This window comes from Magnolia sinica, chromosome 18, assembly GCF_029962835.1.
Source record: "Magnolia sinica isolate HGM2019 chromosome 18, MsV1, whole genome shotgun sequence".
NCBI lineage: Eukaryota > Viridiplantae > Streptophyta > Magnoliopsida > Magnoliales > Magnoliaceae > Magnolia > Magnolia sinica.
In genome coordinates this window covers 754,156-772,621 of record NC_080590.1, presented here as the reverse complement: position 1 = coordinate 772,621, position 18,466 = coordinate 754,156, and the positions used below count along the sequence as shown (strand labels likewise).

Here is an 18,466-nt window from a genome sequence, read left to right as displayed (position 1 = left end):
TTTTGGATCAGGCTGACATTTGTGTTCTCTCTTAGTATGTCTGAGTGACCTTATGAACAGGTTGGACGACAAATAAATATCATGGTTGACCCTAGTAAGATTTCAGCCGTGGATATCATTAACCCCACTGTTTCCTGTGGTGCAGTCCACTTGAGAATTGGATACACTTCAATTTTGGGCTAATAACCTAAAATGAGCTGATAAAACAGATGGAGGGCATAGATAATGACACATACATCAAGGTGGCCCCCACGGAGTTTTACTGTGCTATTTGTGTTTTCCCTTCGTCCGGGTGTGAATCACTTTACTTACGAACAGAACAGGTGTATGGCAAACGAACATCATGGTGGGCCCTAGAAAGTTCAATGCTTCCCGTGGCGTAGTCCTTTTGGATGTGTCTCATTTTCCGGCTGGTATTCTAAAGTGAGCTGGGGAAACTGATGGACGGAGTGGATGACATACGGAGAATCGTGGTGGGCCCCACAAAGCTTAAGGTAACAGGTACATCTACCTGGTGTAATTTTTTGCCACTTAAAAGACGACTGTTTATCTGCAATTTCGAAAAATCCAGCTTCGTCTTTCAACGCAAACGGCCTGAAGTCTCTCTCCTCTACTGCATTTCATCTGCAACCGAGCTAAATTTCGATAAAGAAGAAAAACCAAACCCTAATTTTCCCTTCTCTCGACGGAAGTCATGGCTCACACGGGACTGCTGGCACTTCCAACACCATCTACCCACAGAAACCTACGTACAGATACCGTATCCTCCGCTAAGGTTCGTATTTCAACCGTATCCTCTTCTCTGGACCGTTCATCACCTTCTCCTTCAGAACAAGCCACTGCGCAGAAATTCAATTACGACAGAGCCTCTCCGTCAGTGAGATGGCCAGACCTGAAACTCCAAGAAATCAGCAACAGTCGTCCCCATTTCCCCATCCCTCCAACTCCCGCCGTTGGGATCAAAGAAACAGATGTGGACCCCATATCTGACAGCGCAGACGTTCCTGAGAAAACCCTATATTCTGTGGATTCGGATGAAGCTTTGGAAGTCTTGGGCTGGCGCAGCAAGACAAGAGCGAAGAAGATGACCAAACTGGCCCTCAAGCGGGCCAAGGATTGGCGTCAACGTGTCCAATTCCTAACAGAACGGATCCTGAATCTGCAACCGCAGGAATTTGTTGCCGATGTTTTGGATGATCGGAAGATTCAGATGACTCCGACAGACTTTTGCTTTGTCGTGAAGTGGGTCGGGAATTCAAATTGGCAGCGGGCCTTGGAGATCTACGAGTGGTTGAACCTGCGGCACTGGTATTCACCAAGTGCTCGCATGCTCGCCACAATCTTGGCTGTACTCGGCAAGGCCAACCAGGAATCCATAGCTGAAGAGATCTTCAACCGCACAGAAGCTACAATTGGGAATGTTGTCCAAGTTTACAATGCAATGATGGGTGTTTATGCACGGAGCGGCAAATTCTCCAAGGTCCAAGAATTACTTGGTTTGATGCGTTCGAGAGGGTGCGAGCCAGACCTAGTGAGCTTCAATACGATGATAAATGCTCGAGCTAAGTCGGCATGTATGCCGCCTGGGTCTGCACTCGAACTCCTTCATGAGGTGCGGAGGTCAGGGCTTCGGCCTGATATAATCACTTACAATACTTTGATAAGTGCTTGTTCGCGCGGATCGAATTCAGAGGAGGCAATGAAGGTCTATAATGATATGGAGGCCCGCAACTGTCAGCCAGATCTCTGGACTTACAATGCTATGATTTCTGTTTATGGTCGATGTGGGATGGCAGAAGAAGCCGAACGCCTGTTTAAGGAGCTGGGGGCAAAAGGGTTTTTTCCGGATGCAGTAACTTATAATTCTCTGCTTTATGCATTTGCACGGGATGGGAATGTAGAGAAGATGGAGAAGGTTTGCGAGGAAATGGGGGAAGCGGGATTTGGAAAAGATGAAATGACATACAACACCATCATTCATATGTATGGGAAGCAGGGTAGACATGATTTGGCATTCCAGTTGTACAATGATATGAAGTTGGCGGGCCGCAACCCTGATGCAGTGACGTACACTGTGCTGATTGATTCGCTTGGGAAAGCTGATCAGATAACTGAAGCTGCAAATGTGATGTCTGACATGCGGAAGGCTCAAGTGAGACCCACATTGAGGACTTTCAGTGCTTTGATTTGTGGGTATGCTAAGGCAGGGATGCGTGTGGAGGCTGAACAGACATTTGATCAGATGGTGAGGTCTGGCATAAAACCAGATCATCTAGCCTACTCAATCATGTTGGATATCCTGTTGAGATCTAGTGAAATGAGAAAAGCAATGGTGTTGTACCGAAAGATGGTTCGTGGTGGTTTTAGACCGGACCAAGGCCTCTATCAACTCATGCTTCAGGTGTTCACGAAGGAAAACAATCATGAAGATGTTGGAGAAGTGGTGAAGGATATGGAGGAATTATGTGGTATGAATCGGCAAATGATTTTGTCTATCCTTGTCAAGGGAGAATGCTTTGATCATGCTGCTGACATGTTGAGGTTGGATGTCACTCGGGGTTATGATCCCGACCCTGAAAACTTGTCATCTATCTTGAATTCATATATTTCATCGGGGAGGCGCATGGAAGCACGCACATTGCTAGATTTTTTCAAGAAACATTCATCTGGATCCTGTCATTTGATTACTGAAGCTTCAATTGCCATGCTATGTGAGGATCACCAACTGGAAGCTGCTATGGAAGAGTACAATAAAATGAGAAAGTTCGGTTTTGATGGAAATTGTACTGTGTATGAATCTTTGATTAGGTGCAGTGAAGAAACAGAATCCCTCGCTACGTCTTCTCAGTTACTTTCTGACATGAAGTTTTATGGTGTCGAGCCTTCTGCGAATGTCTACCGAAGTGCAATCATGATATACTGTAAATTGGGTTTTCCAGAAACAGCTCATCACTGGGTTGATCAGGCTGAAAAGAATGGCATTTTATTTGATGATCATTCTCTGCATGTCACCTTGATTGAGGCATATGGGAGAGTGAAGCAATGGCAGAGGTCAGAAAGCGTGGTTGGGAGACTGAGACAGCATTCCAAAGTTGACAGAAAAGTATGGAATGCTCTCATTGATGCATATGCTACAAGTGGTCGCTATGAGCAGGCACGGGCTGTGTTTAATACAATGATGAAAGATGGTCCTTCCCCAACTGTGGATTCTGTTAATGGTCTTATGCAAGCTTTGATTGTTGATGGGAGGCTAGATGAACTTTATGTTGTTATCCAAGAGTTGCAAGATATGGGTTTCAAAATAAGCAAAAGTACTATTCTCTTGATGCTTGATGCCTTTGCAAGAGCTGGAAACATATTTGAGGTGAAAAAGATATACCACGGCATGAAGGCGGCTGGTTATTTGCCTACAATGCACCTCTATAGGAGTATGATTGGGTTGTTGTCGAAAGGAAAACGAGTCAGGGATGTTGAGTTACTGGTTGCTGAGATGGAGGAAGCTGGATTCAAACCGGATCTGACAATCTTCAACTCTTTTCTTAGACTGTACACTTCAATTGGGGATTTTAGGAAGACCACCGAGGTATACCGACGTATTCAAGAAGCTGGATTTAAAGCAGACGAGGATACTTACAATACCCTTATCTTGATGTACAGCAGGGATCTTAGGCCTGAAGAAGGTTTGTTTCTGTTGAATGAAATGAAAAAACAGGGTCTGGAGCCTAAGTTGGACACCTACAAAAGCCTTCTTTCAGCATGTTGTAGGCAGCAGCTATGGGAACAGGCTGAAGATCTTTTTGAAGGTTTGAGGTCAAAAGGATGCAAATTGGACCGATCCGTATATCATATAATGATGAAGATATATAGGAATTCTGGCAACCATTCAAAGGCCGAAAATGTGCTGGCTCTGATGAAAGAGGCTGGTGTTGAGCCTACTGTTGCCACAATGCACATGCTTATGGTTTCATTCGGCACTGCTGGACAACCTCAGGAGGCAGAAAAAGTGCTCAACAATTTGAGAACTTCTGGTCTAAATCTCAGTACAGTATCATATAGTTCAGTTATTGATGCGTATCTCAAAAATGGCGACTACAACTTGGGAATTGAAAAGCTATCAGAGATGAAGAAAGATGGTGTTGAACCAGATTGCCTTATATGGACATGCTTTATCAGGGCCGCGAGTTTGTGCCAGAATATGAGCGAAGCTTGGCTCCTTCTGAATTCTATGCATGATACAGGATTTGATCTTCCGATTAGGTAAACATTAATGCCTATGATTCCATGATTCATATGTCCTTGAGTTCTAGGGTGCTTTGCGTGGGGTGAGATTGCAGAGGTTATTTCTGGCAAACATGCCAATGCACATTGATGTAGGACAAAGTCAAGGATAGATCACATGGACGGCTACATAAATCCTGTTTCTCCATTCCACTCTATCAACGACCATAACATCAGTTAGACCATAGGTTATCAAACCTTCACTTACTACCTCCACCTGCGTCCTTTTGGGCCTTCTCCTTGCCCTTTAAGCACCTTAAACTTGTACGAACTCACTCCTAACCGGTGTAGTTCTTGGTCTCTGTTGCACATGATCAAACCATCAAAGTCTACTTTCCCTCATCTTTTCACCTATTTGTGCTACTCCTAAATTCCCTCAAATGCATCCATTTCTAGTTCTATTCTTCCTTGTCTTGCCACTTATACATCTCAACACCTCATTTTAGCTACACATCCTATGTACATGTTGTTCCTTAACTGCCCAATATTCTGTCCCATAAAGCATGGCTGGTCTTATTGCCATCCTATAAAATTTCCCTTTAAATTTGAGTGGTACACGGCAATCACATAAAACTCTAGAGGACATCTCCATTTCTTCCACCCTGCTTGAATTCTATGAGCAGCATCCTTCTCAATCCCTCCACTCTTAGGAATTATCGACTGAAGATATCTAAAGTGGTCATTTTGGGAAACTTCTTGGTCAACAATCTTTAGTAATTCCTCATTCCCACTTCTATTGTTACGAAAATTGCACTCCATATCCTTTGTTTTCATCATCTGACTAGTTTTAAATCCTTTAGATTTTAAGCACCTCTCCTTTAATCTAGCTTTATGTTTACGCCCCTCCCTCGTCTTGTCAATTAAAACTATGTCATTTGCAAAAAACATACACTATGGGATCTCTTCCTGCAAATACCTTGTTAACTCATTCATAACCAATGCAAAAAGGTCCAGGCGTAATGTCGACCCCTGGTGCAAGCCTATAGTAATTGGGAACTCACTTGTCTCTCCCCTAGTGGTCCTTACGTTTGTTACCGCTCCCTCATCCAGATCCTTAATTATGTTGATGTATCATCTTGAAACTCCTTTCTCTCCCAACACCCACCAGATTAGCTCTCTAGAGACCCTACTGTAAGCTTTCTCTAAGTCAATAAAGACTGTAGTAATCCTTTCTCCTCTCCCTATATTTCTCCATCAATTGTCTAATTAGGAAAGTAGCTTCAGTAATAGATCTCCCTATCTTGAAACCGAACTGATTTTGCGATACATCCATCTCATGCCCTAGTCTTTTCTCAATAGGTGGAATAGAAGTTCATGAGAAAAATGGACAGTTGAAAAAAGATGACCACTATCTATACTTGCCTTATAATTTTGGCCCACCTGATGAGTGGACCTTGATTTTATTGGGCCAGGTATGTTCACAGTGTCTACTATCCAATCAGTGGCTTGTGTCCCTGCGCACATGTGCCATGTCAGCATGCTCGTTGCAAATTGCCTCTTCAAACAGCTTCAGCATTTCTCATACATTCTTTGAAATGGGTCTACTTTTCTCCTTTTTCATCTCTGATTCTACTTCATCACCACCATCATTGTAGACAAGGCCAATTGTCACCACCTTTACCAATCATGTTTTACCACATTTTTGAAAAAATAGGGAATCTCATGATTGCATGGCAACCATTCAAAACATATTTCAGAACATGAATCTCATAATTGCATGACAGAACCTTTCAAAAAAAAAAAAAAAAAAAAGAGGAAAAAAGAAGAAGAAGAGGAAAAGAGGAGAAAAAGAAATGATTGAGCAGCAAAAATTCTATAACCAGCTGACACCAACCCTACTCCTTTGACCGGGCTTTGGACTGGCTGGCACATTGCTTCTATGGATAGTTTAAATTTGTAAGAGATTAATATGTTAGTTTGTGTTGCAGACTTCTGATGGAAAAAACGGATTCACTAGTTCCAGAGGTGGACCTTTTGCTCGAGAAATTGGGTTCCTTTGAAGAGAATTTGGCCTTTAACTTTGTCAATTCTCTGGAGGACCTCCTGTGGGCATTTGAACGCAGGGCAACTGCTGCTTGGGTTTTCCAACTGGCAATCAGGAAAGGTGTTTATCGCCACGATGTGTTCAGGTAATATCCATTCATAACTCCTGCTCAATCTTCTTCCTGTTGCGAATTTTACGTACGTCTGTCTGTCGTACCATCTTCTCCGTCTATCTATTGATTTTTCATTTCTTTTTAAATTTTGATCAGTGATGGTAATATTTTTTGTAGTAAGGAAAAGATACAAAATGAACTATGCATTAAGGCAGTGGATAGTCTTTCCCAATACATAATTTAGGTTTCAACGCCCCTTCCTTAGCTAATATATCGGCCATGCCATTGATCTTTATTGAAACACAATAAAAAGAAAATTGGCAAAGACGCGGACCTGCTCTATTGATTATTTACCCGGTGGAATCTTGTCATGGCATTTGTAGGATGGAAGGTGACTGCATGCTTTTATCTTCCATGCTACTTCAAAGACTAGTTATTTTATTGGTATTCGGGTTCTTCCTTTCCTTTCCTTTTTTTTTTTTTTTTGTTTTGTTTTGTTTTTTCTGCATATTTTTTGGGTGTTTTTGTTTTAGCTCATCATCATATTAGGAGTTCAACAGAACCTCTCCTTGGATACACAATATGGTACTTCTGTTCCCTGATACATGATGGATGATACAAAGTCTCTAGTGTTCTGTTTTCTCTTCCACCGGAATTGTAGGTTTGATTGGCAACAGGACCAGGGTATTGTGTGCTACCATTTTGGTGCCGGATTTTCTTCACTTCTAAAACAATATATCAAAAGCAAACAGCCTTCTATAAATTATGGGCATCACATTGTACTAATTTTTTTTCTTCAATTAAACACATGATTTCACAGGTAAACAAGCACATAAGGGGGTAGTACTCCTTGAAATGCTGGATGGATCCTATATTAATGGCTCATTCTAACATAAGTATGAAAGCCTCTATGGAGCATCTTTTGATTACTTTTTTTAATAGAAAACCAATTATCTTTCACTGTATCTCCTCACCTGATGCATGTCTTCCTTCGGCAACTCCTTGCTCTTTCGGCTGAGAATTGGTGCACACATTCAACAGGACTTCCTGAATGATGCTTCTGAAACTTACATCGAGTGAAAATGCAAAAATTGATCCTCATCATCTGTTAATTGCTTCTAACTGACATGCAATGGCTCCAAGTTGTAGAAGTAACAGTCCTACAATTCTTATTCACTTCAACTTACAATCTTTCAGTGGATTTAGAAATGAAAGTCTATCCCTTTCAAATTGAAAGATGAAGGAAATTTTATTCCCTACATCAAGTTATGGTAACTGTGGATAGTTGTGGTGACTGATCCAGGAAAAGATATTGCTACGTGTGGTAGTATGACCCATGAATTTCAATATTTATGTAATTTAGCAAAAGGGGACGTACTATGTGCAAGCTTGCTTATCCAAGATCTTTTCCTACTGTAGTAAACACCAAGACAAGCACCCACAGTTATTCAGAAGCTCTCATTGATGCATCCAGGCCACACATTGTGGATATCTGTACTATGGAGGTTCAAGGGTGGACCTCACGACCCCCAGGTTCAATTGGATCTGTTAGAATGGAAATATATAACCATAGTTTTTCTTTTGGATGTTTTCACAGCTGTACAGCTCTACAGCACCATACAGTTATAAGTAGATGGTACTTCAGCAAATTGTCTCTAAATAATCGATATCAACTGAGTCCTCTTTTAGAGGTTGTATTTCAACCACAGCAGATCCTGTCAATAGGCTTAATATATAAAGACCCATACATCTGTTATTCAAGAAGCATGGTGGAAATCAAAGCCTTTGGTAGGATTAAATGACCATAAATATCAATCAGGTGGTATTCCGTAGTTGCATATTTTGAGGAAAATGCTCAACCAGGTTCTTTAGAGATAGTTCAGGGAAGACCACTTTTGTGGACCAATAGGCTTTGTTGAGCTATATGTATGGACTTCTGGAGTAGACTACGATAATATTTTGACTGAATTGAGTCAGTTTTCTTGTTTCCTTTCATAGATTTGATTTTCTATTGGTGTGATGCCTTTAGAGCCTCTTTGGTGCAATGCCTTAAGAGTTTTGTGGCACGATTCCACATATTTATCTTTTTATTTGTTGTTTTGTCATTACTGTTGGCTGTTGCTTCGTGGTAGATTTGTAGTCAATGTCTAGCATGCATAGGGCTGGAAGTCGGGCGGGTTGGGTCGGGTTGGTGCTCAACCCTAACCCAACACAAGGTTCCTATACCTCAACCCTAACCCAACCCAACCCAATCTTGGGTTGGGAATTCTCAACCCAAGCCCAACCCAAGCGGGCTCGGTCGAGTTGATCGGGTTGATCGGGTGTATACGTGCTAATATTTTCGTTATTACATTAGTTTATTATATTTTAATATAGGACTTAGTTTTTGTATCTATGATTTTATTAATTATATATGTGATTATTCATCATAAAGAACTTCATTTTTTTCTTTAAAAAAACGAGCTAAAATATAGGACAACTACTCCTTTAGAAGTCACGTAGCATAGCACGCAATCTATTTGGGAGAGAGAAATTCGGCATAGCTTGTTAGCTTGAGTACTTGGAAATGACGTGGACAAATGAGACCCAACATCACTAGTCTGCCTTTGACACAAACGATCCACACTCAATTATAATTTATAAGTAACTAATATATTGATCGGGCTCGGGTTGGGTCGGACAACCCGAGACCTCAACCCGAGCCCAACCCAAGTTTTATCGGGTTGGGGTTTGTATAGCCCAAGCTTGAGATCGGACCCGATATATCCTGCCCGAGCCCAACCCAATGTCGGGTCGGTCACGGGTCGGTCGGGTTGAACTCGCCCAACTTTCAGCCCTAAGTATGCAGCCTGAAATTCGGGGAAAAAAACTCTGAAAAGATTCCTTTGCGTGTAACTGTTAAAAAAAGATTCCTCTGCGTATGAGATAAAAACTGCGAGGGGCTCCACTTCATCCAGTGTAGCAAGGTTTATGAAAGTGAAAATACCAGACATTGGACATTAGAGAAGTTAACTTGCTTTAGAGGGCCTTCTCTTGTAAATGGTTAGGTAAAATTTGGATCCTGTTTGAATGGTTGGGGCTACCAAGGAGGTTGCGAGGAGAGTTTGGTATGGAAAAAACATTCACCATCATATAATATTCTTCTGGAAGGCTGTTGGAAAGAATTATAATGATTTTCTGCATCTAATTTTTCCAACCTGCATTTCCCACCCCTGAACATTTCCCAAGGAAGCCCTGAGAAGTGAATGAGATGTTCTATGGCATCTCCCATCAACATCTGCCTCATCAGATGATTGTCAAGCCCAATTTCTTTACCTTCTGAGTCCTGATTAGAATACTCATAACCATGACAATTGGAAAGCCATCCTTGGTAATTTCTCATTTCCATTGTATTATGATCCTATCATTATTGTTTTGTGTGCATTGGCTTGTCTTATGGACACCCTGTGATCTTTTCCATGATGCAGGGTGGCAGACAAGGACTGGGGAGCTGATTTTAGGAAGCTGTCTGCTGGTGCAGCTCTTGTTGGCCTTACTTTATGGCTTGACCATATGCAGGCAAGTCTTCTTTCACTAGCTACATCACTAAGCTTTATTTACTGTCAAGGAAACCAGTGGTGGATGATGAAATGATTAAAATCATGCTTTCTTTGAACTAATGATATCTATCAGAACATCTCCTCTTGCATTGAGAATGGCCTTGACTTAATGTGTATATCAAAGTCTTCTGAAATCCATAAGAAGCTTCTCAAGTCATCAGCGTCTTAGCCCTCTCGCAGAAAATCGTAGTCAGCTTTTAGAAGGGAGGGTGGCAAAAGTTTTACAGTCGGCTGCTCACCAGACATCAACTTCCTGTTTTACCCTGGCTATAAGAAGCTTTTTTAAGTATTTCAGAAAGTATTTTAAAACAAACAAAATTTTACTATAAGAAGCAACTGTCTGTCTTGAGGAAAGATTTCAGAATTGGGGTGTATGGCTAGATAGATACAAGCACGTATTTGGTATAGCAGCAGTTATCCTCATCTTCCAAGCAGATGACCATTGTTCTTCTAACTTACCCACCCGTTGAAGGAAAAATAGCAGTACTAGTCATATTTGCATCTTGTGGTCCCCTTGGATGTTTCCAAATAGACTTGGTTATGTTGAGTTGATTAAGTGTGGAAATGCTTTTATCCTTTACCCTTCCTCAACTGGTACCAGATATTTTTAGTCTTCTTCTTTAAACTCATGTCTATTTAAGTTCTTGCATCCAATTTAAGTTATAACTCCTCTTTCTAGGCTGTGTGTGGGTGTTTTACATTTTTAGGGGTATATGGCTGCAGTCTCCTGATGACTAGAAGTTGGACTATAGCTTATCATCATGGCGATTTGGGGTGAAAATCTTGCCTCTGTTCTGATGCAAAGCTGAAAAAATGTTGTCCCAAATGCTATGCTAAACAGTTTTGCATATCTGAATCACCATGCATATCTGATCCAATGGTGATTTTGTGTACATACAAAGGGCACCTCATGCTTTGGGTATAATAGTATTTTTTGTTGTTGCAGGATGCATCCTTACAAGGTTTACCTGAGTCACCAAAGTCAGTTGTTCTAATAACAGGGACTGCTGAATACAACATGGTTTCCCTTGACAAAACTCTGAAGGCGTACCTTTGGGAGATGGGCTCACCATTTCTGCCTTCCAAAATGCGCAGTGGGATACTTATCGCAAAGGCTCACTCTCTGAGGATGTGGTTGAAAGACTCTCCTTTCTGCATGGACCTTGAATTGAAAGATGCGCTGTCCCTACCCAAGTCAAATTCTATGATTCTCAGTGAAGGATATTTCATGAGAGCTGGTCTAGTTCCAGTCTTTAAGGATATACATGAGCGGCTGGGGCAAGTGAGGCCAAAGAAGTTTGCAAGGTTGGCTTTACTGTCAGATGAGGGAAGAGACAAGGCTATCACAGCTGATATAGAAGGTAGGAAGGAGAAGTTGGAAAAGATGAAGAAAAGGGGTGGGGTTTTGAGACCAAGGAAGTCATTCAATATTGGAAGAAGGAAATATATCAGGCAGGCAACATCAGACAGAGACAACACAAGGTTAGAAAACCAGGCTTTGAGATAGATCACAAACCAGAACCAGTTACAATTAATTTGCTAAGAGATTAGGCGGCTGGATATTTCATACTTGTCTTGAAAGGAAGCACTGGGGAATTACAAACACATTGATGCCATTGCAGTGGGTTCAGATCTTCTTGCACGCTGCAAGGTAGCACTTGAATACACAAATCAACATTTTCAACTCAAAAATATTTTGTGGATGGTTAAGCAATCTGATTTCTGTGTAAATCACCATTCAGTCAGTTGTTACTCATTTGTAGAAGTGCTTGTGGGGGCTCTTTATTAACCAGAAGCTATGGCTGTTCTTCCTTGGCATCTCGTCCATCCTGCGCCCCAGCTTGGTAACTAAAATCCTTGATCCATTACTTGCTCTCGCTGCTTTTTTTTTTTTCCTGTCCACATTTTTGCTTTTGATGACCATAGCAACAATCTCTTTCTTGGCAGCTTCTTGGCAATGAATTTCTTCAAATATCTTCAGATTTGGGTTTTCATTAGAATGTATTTGGAAAATCTTGTGGAAAAAAATAAATAAAAAGCAAATGATGAAGATAGGAACAAAATAAATCATAGAAATGTTAAATGCCATCACCACCTCTCTTGAATATTCCGGAAACTTCCGGACATTTTCGAAAATCTCTAGAATTTTCTAGAATCTTCCGGAAACTTCTAGAGTTTGATAGAGTCTTCTTAACTCTTCTGGAATGTTCCGGAATATAATAGAACCTTATAGGATATTTGGAAGCTTCTAGAACTCTTTAGAGTTGTGTTGATTATAGAATTTTCTATAGCCCTCTATAAATATGGGAAGAGTCTCATTATGTATATACATAAACAATAAAGAGTGAGTTCAAAAGTGAAAGCAATGTGTCAAAGTATTAAGAGTTTAAAAGAGTTTTTCCTTGTGTGTGAGAGTTGTCATTTAAGAGTGATAGTTTGTTAGTATTGTAAAGTGTACCCTTGTTGTGTACAAGTATTTGTAATAAATAAAATTACATTTACTTGTCATGTTTAACTCTTTAATTTGGTATCAGAGCGAGGTTTGGTCGGGATCCGTTTTGTAAGGTGATCGTGTACGGTTTGGAGACTGTGAAGTTTGTTGGCTTGCTTGGTAAAGGGAGTGATAATCACACCAAGTCACGATGACGGATCTTGTGAACACAACGAGCAGAGTTACGAGGCTTAACAACCACGACTATCAAAGTTGGAGGAGTCGCATTAAGTCCTACCTTGAAGGGCAGGACTTGTGGGAGGTTGTTAATGGGAATGAGATTACCCCACCTCCTAAGGAAAATGTTGAAGCACTCCGAAAGTGGAAGATTAAGGCCGGGAAGGCAATGTATGTGCTCAAGTCAACCATTGAGGATGAGTTGCTCGGGCGAATCAAGGATGACGACACACCCAAGATGGCATGTGACACCTTTGCATCATTGTTTTCAAAAACAAATGATGCTCGACGTCAATATTTAGAGAATGAGTTACTGTCCACCACCTAAGGAGATAATTCTATAAGCGAATACTTTACAAGAGTAAATGATTTATGCCGAGAAATTTCAAAATTGGATCCTAAAGCAAATATTCATGAGGAAAGAATGAGGAGGATCATTATACATGGGTTGAAGCCCGAGTATAATGCTTTTATCACGGAAATACGAGGTTGGCCTACTCAACCTACTCTCATAGAGTTGGAGAATTTGTTGGCTAATCAAGAAATTTTATGCAAACAAATGGCTGGAGTGTCGATAAACAAGGAAGAGGAAACACTCTATTGTAATAATAAAAAAGGCGGACATCGACAACAGAACAGAAAAGGCGAACAAAGTCAGTAGAACTTTGGAAAGTCCAAGAAGAGATAAGAGCAAGGAAGAAGTCCCCGGACAGGGGGAGTTCAATCCGACAACAACACAAATAAACGACGATCCTCCGTATCTCGAAGGTATGATATAGAGTGTTTCAATTGCGACAAGAAAGGTTACTTTGCAAAAAATTGTTGGTTTAAGAAAAATCAGCCAAAGGTAACTTGGTGATTTCTAAAAATCACCAAGAAGATAGTGAAGATGACTGCGACTTAGGCATCTTTAGCGGTGTCTGAATCCATCAAAGGAGATAGTTCAGAGAAGGAGATAGATTTTGATGAACCACTCAAGCACTCTAACACAGTCACTGACGAAGTAGCTGCTTCCTCAATAGTGACAGAGACGGGTGAAATAGCCCTTTTCGCAGTTTCAAATCAAGGAGCTATCAACTACAGTGATGATTAGATCGTTGATTCAGGGTGCTCAAATTACATGACAGGTGATAAGAAGAAACTGTCAAGTTTATCTGTCTACAAAGGAGATCGGGTGGTGGTAATAGCTAATAATTCAAGGTTGCCGATAATTCACGTAGGTATGACTAAGATCACACTTCGATTTAGCCCTAATCAAGTAAAGTTGCAAGATGTTTATCACGTGCCAGAGATTAAGAAAAACCTGTTGTCAGTATCACAAATGACATCTTCTGGTAATTATGTGGTATTTGGACCGAAGGATGTTAAGGTGTACCGAAATTTTAAACCGTTAGGTACACCTATCATGGAAGGATGACGCTTGGAGTCAATCTACGTAATGTCAGTTGAATCAGCTTATGTAGATAAGACTCGGAAAAATGAAACTGCAAATCTCTGGCATGCACGTTTAGGGCACGTGAGTTATCATAAGCTGAAGATAATGATGAAGAAGGCTATGCTCAAAGGTCTTCCCCGGCTGGATGTTCGAGAAGATATAATTTGTGCAGGGTGTCAATATGGCAAAACACACCAATTGTCATATGAAGAGTCAAAGTTTAGAGCTAAAGAACCCTTGGAGCTTGTCCACTCAGACATGTTCGTACAGGTAAAACAGGCATCGGTTAGTGGCATGCGTTACATGGTGACCTTCATTGACGACTTCTCAAGGTATGTTTGGGTTTACTTCATGAAAGAGAAGTCAGAAACTTTATTAAAATTTAAAGAATTTTGGGAGAAGGTCGAAAGTGAGTTCGATAGAAGGATCCGATGCTTGCGAACGGATAATGGTGGAGAGTATACGTCGAAAGAGTTCTCAAATTATCTAAAGGAGTGTAGAATCCGACGACAATTGACTTGTTCGGGCACTCCACAACAAAACGGCGTTGCTGAAAGAAAAAATCGTCACCTTGCAGAGATATGTCGGAGCATGCTACATGCTAAGAATGTGCCCAGCCGATTCTGGGCAGAGTGCATGCAAACGGCAGCTCATGTGATCAATAGGCTATCACAGACAAAACTAGGCTTTGTCTCACCCTTCGAGAAGCTATAAAACATAAAGCCCAAGGTGAGTCACATCCGAGTCTTCGGATGTGTATGCTATGTGTTTATGCCTGATCACTTGCATAGTAAGTTCGATAAGAAGGCGATTCGTTGCATTTTTTTGGGCTATAGCAGTGAAAAGAAAAGGTGAAAATGTTGCAACCCTGCAACTGGTCGGTGCTATACATTGAGGAATGTTGTCTTTGATGAAGCCTCATCATGGTGGTCGCCACTGAAGGAGGAGCTGCCAAACTCTTAAGACTTAGAAGATGAACTGCATGAAAAGATGGGGGAGACAAGGGAAGGAGAAAAATCTCCTAGTTCAACTAAGGAGTTGACGCCTACGGTAGGAGATGGTGAGCAAGTGCCTAATATGTCTGGAACACCAGATAAATCTATGAGTCCATGGCAAACTGGAGTACATCAAAGTAGTCCAGAAGAGATTCGCCCGAGTCAACAGGAGGTTGCGGTAGACAACCCATCACTTAGGAGGTCAACTAGACAAAGAAAGCCTAACGCAAGATACGTGGATGCTGCCTTAGCAGAAGAAGAGACCGTAAAAGAGCCAACAACATTTGAAGAAGCATCCTGAGACATAAAATGACAGAAGGCGATGGAAGAAGAGATTAAGGCATTGAACCAAAATCAGACTTGGGAACTAGTTCCAAAACCCAAGAATGTGAAGACCAATGACCAAGTTGCAGACATACTCACGAAAGGACTTAGCAATGCTAAGTTCATTGAATTCAGAAAGTAACTTGGCATGATGACCAAGGCAGAATTGTGAGAGTTGGTGCTGAGGGGGATTGTTAAATGTCATACACCTCTCTTGAATATTCTGGAGTCTTCCGAAAACTTTTGGACATTTCCGAAAAACTCTAGAATTTTATAGAATCTTCCAGAAACTTATAGAGTTTGATAAAGTCTTATTAACTCTTCTGGAATGTTCCAGAATATAATAGAACCTTATAGGATATTTGGAAGCTTCTACAACTCTTTGGAGTTGTGTTGATTTTAGAATCTTCCATAGCCCTCTATAAATATGGGAAGAGTCTTATTGTGTATATACATAAACAACAAAGAATGAGTTCAAGAGTGAAAGTAAGGTGTCTAAGTATTAAGAATTCAAAAGAGTTTTTCCTTGTGTGTGAGAGTTGTCATTTAAGAGTGATAGTTTGTTAGTGTTGTAAAGTGTACCCTTGTTATGTACAAGTATTTGTAATAAATAAAATTACATTTACTTGTTGTGTTCAACCCTTCAAGAAACTAAAGAGAAGGGTATCATAAATGTTAAATATTTTGATATTAACGATGTATTAGCTGGTAAATATCATGATATGGTTGAGGTTTTATAGATATTGTCAAAATATTAGAATATTATTGGGTAATAATTCTCAAATACTGGGAGAAAATTGCTACATTATCCCATTATTGGAGATATTCGTTGTTATATTGTTGACTAAGTGTTTAATTAGCTGTTAATTGATTGCTTTTGTATTGTGATTTCCCCAGTGGTTTCAAAGGATGTTGAGGCTTCCCCTAAGACGATCTTCAAACCATCAAGCTCCGGGTTTCATGGAGTGAAAAAGGCAGAATTATATGCATGTTTAGCAAAGGGCACTCGCTGTTTGACCGGGTACATACTTGATTTGACCCTTGATATGAAACTTATGGTAGTGGGACACTAATAAGGCCTTCTGATGATTTGATTGGAGCAGGCAAAGCATCCAAACGCTGTAGGTATTCATAGATGAAGAGCGTGTTGTTCGACAGATTGCATGTATAGATGACTGGCCAACAACCTCAAGGATTGAGTGGCTCAACTACATAACAAACCAAATGGCGAAGATGAGACAAAGGGACTGGTGGCTTGCTCAAATTAACAATGTATTTGGGAGGGTAAGCCGCTTTGCTTCTGAATCTAACTAGTGTAAATGAAATTGTGCAGCACCATTCCCATACGCTTAGTCCACTAGAACAGTACCCTTATTACAAAACAAGTGTAAAGATGTCTTTTGCTCTTGCTTGTTTTAGTGTCACTCAATTCATATGGTGTGGTCTGCTTGAGTTTTGGACCAAGCTGATTTTCGGAGTTTCTGTTCATCTTGTTGAGCCGTACCTGATGAATGGGTTTGAAGGAATAAAAACACTGTAATGGCCCCCCCACACAAACGTATGATTGGAGTCCCCACCTCATTGTTCCTCATGGTGTGGCCACATGATTTGTGTATATTTGGCACAAGGACCTAATCTCAAGGGTATCTCCTGGTGGATGGAGTCAATGTTGCACACACACCACAGTGGGCCCACAGAGCTCAGGCGTTGTCCCCACTGTACAGGTACAGGATTGGGTTTGTTTCCAATAGGGAGCAATTTTATGATTCTTGGCCCACATCCTTACCCAATTTACACGGATTTTCAATTTTTGATGAGTGGGACTCAAATAGTTTGGCAGTCCAGACAGTTGGGCCGCTGTGTCTTACTGTGGGCAGATGGAAACTTTGGAATCTCGTTGATAAGCTTAACGCTTATCATTTGTAGCCTAAACATAGATGGCTAAGAAGAGGTAGAACACCAAGCCACATTCAACTTAAAAAAGTTTCTGAAATTGGTGGTTGGGAGCTTTCAATTTAGAAGATCTGTTGGGCACTATTCGGACCCATAGATCAATGTTCGACTACCGTACTTGTGACAAATAAAAAACCATGTATAGTTAACAAATATGAGCCCACTGCAGGTTCACATGTGACGGGTGCAATGCGGCTCATTCTCATTGGACCACCTCAAGGTTTACAGGAATATCTTGTAACCTCCAATTACATGCAATCTGTGTTCGAGAGATCACACCAAACAGATGATACTAACTGGCCCATAGAGAAATCATACCAAACAGATGATACTAATTGGCTGATTGATGGACATCTATTGGATGGTTGAAATAAAAAACAAGGGAATGTCAATTAACCAGAAGTCGCAATCCACTGTTTTTCCCACATATGCATTGCAATCTTAGTTATCCAATTAGTGGTTGCCAAACAGTTAAAAAAAGTGATCAGCAGCACAAACTAACTTAATGGGCAAAATGAGACGGTTAAGGCAATACTAGGTGGGTATTGAGGCAGATCAGTTAACTGTCGCAATTCCCCATGTGAAATCAAGGTTTGAAAATTGGTTTTGGTGTACGATATGGCTCACCACCCAAACTGGTTCATTTCGTCCCCTATCGGGCCATTTCGGTCCCATATCTGGGATGAAACAGTTGCACCGGGTGGTGTGTACTGATCTTGGGACGTTACCTTAAACCTTGTGTGGAATAAGTAGTTTGGCACTTTGGGCGCATGTGAAACCTTATTTATTTATTTATTTAATAATAATAATAATATTATTTTTATTATTTTTAATTTATAAAAGGTGGGATTCACCTGCTATGCATTGAAAAAGGAAAATGTACATCTTGGAGATTCGGGTGGGCCCCACAGGGAGATGGGCCACACCTATCATATGGAAAGAAGGAAGAAGAAAAAAACGAAAAAAGAAAAAGAAAAAAAGAAGCTGGATGTGGAAGTAAAAAGAAGCAGAAACTGGAAATGGCTGTTGGATTGGCGCTAAGAGACAATAGCCACCAACCAAAACTGAAGATAAGCCTCCCAGAAGGAGGGCAATGCTGCGCATGGGGCAGGAAACTG

The 18,466-nt window shown here is 40.9% G+C and overlaps 1 protein-coding gene across 10 annotated transcripts; it reads left to right on the top strand.

Annotated features, from left to right (window-relative positions):
• Window positions 1-482: 482 nt before the first annotated feature.
• LOC131232229 (pentatricopeptide repeat-containing protein At3g18110, chloroplastic) lies at window positions 483-16,859 on the top strand. Of its 10 annotated transcripts, none has more exons than XM_058228432.1 (6): window positions 498-4,257; window positions 6,207-6,407; window positions 9,842-9,932; window positions 10,920-11,624; window positions 11,737-11,817; window positions 16,304-16,859. In XM_058228432.1, the coding sequence occupies exons 1-4, from the start codon at window positions 695-697 to the stop codon at window positions 11,478-11,480; spliced, it is 4,416 nt and encodes a 1,471-aa protein (XP_058084415.1). In that variant the 5' UTR covers window positions 498-694; the 3' UTR covers window positions 11,481-11,624; window positions 11,737-11,817; window positions 16,304-16,859. The 10 variants fall into 10 exon arrangements, with proteins under 10 accessions (XP_058084418.1, XP_058084417.1, XP_058084415.1 ...); XM_058228428.1 differs by having other exon boundaries at window positions 16,293-16,859; XM_058228433.1 differs by having other exon boundaries at window positions 11,716-11,817.
• Window positions 16,860-18,466: the final 1,607 nt, after the last annotated feature.

Excerpts from the sequence above, each read along its gene's own strand:
- LOC131232229 (XM_058228432.1), top strand. The coding sequence starts at position 695 with ATGGCTCACACGGGACTGCTGGCACTTCCAACACCATCTACCCACAGA. Across the intron at positions 6,408-9,841 it reads TATCGCCACGATGTGTTCAG|GGTGGCAGACAAGGACTGGG; the intron begins GTAATATCCATT and ends TCCATGATGCAG. Across the intron at positions 9,933-10,919 it reads TATGGCTTGACCATATGCAG|GATGCATCCTTACAAGGTTT; the intron begins GCAAGTCTTCTT and ends TTGTTGTTGCAG.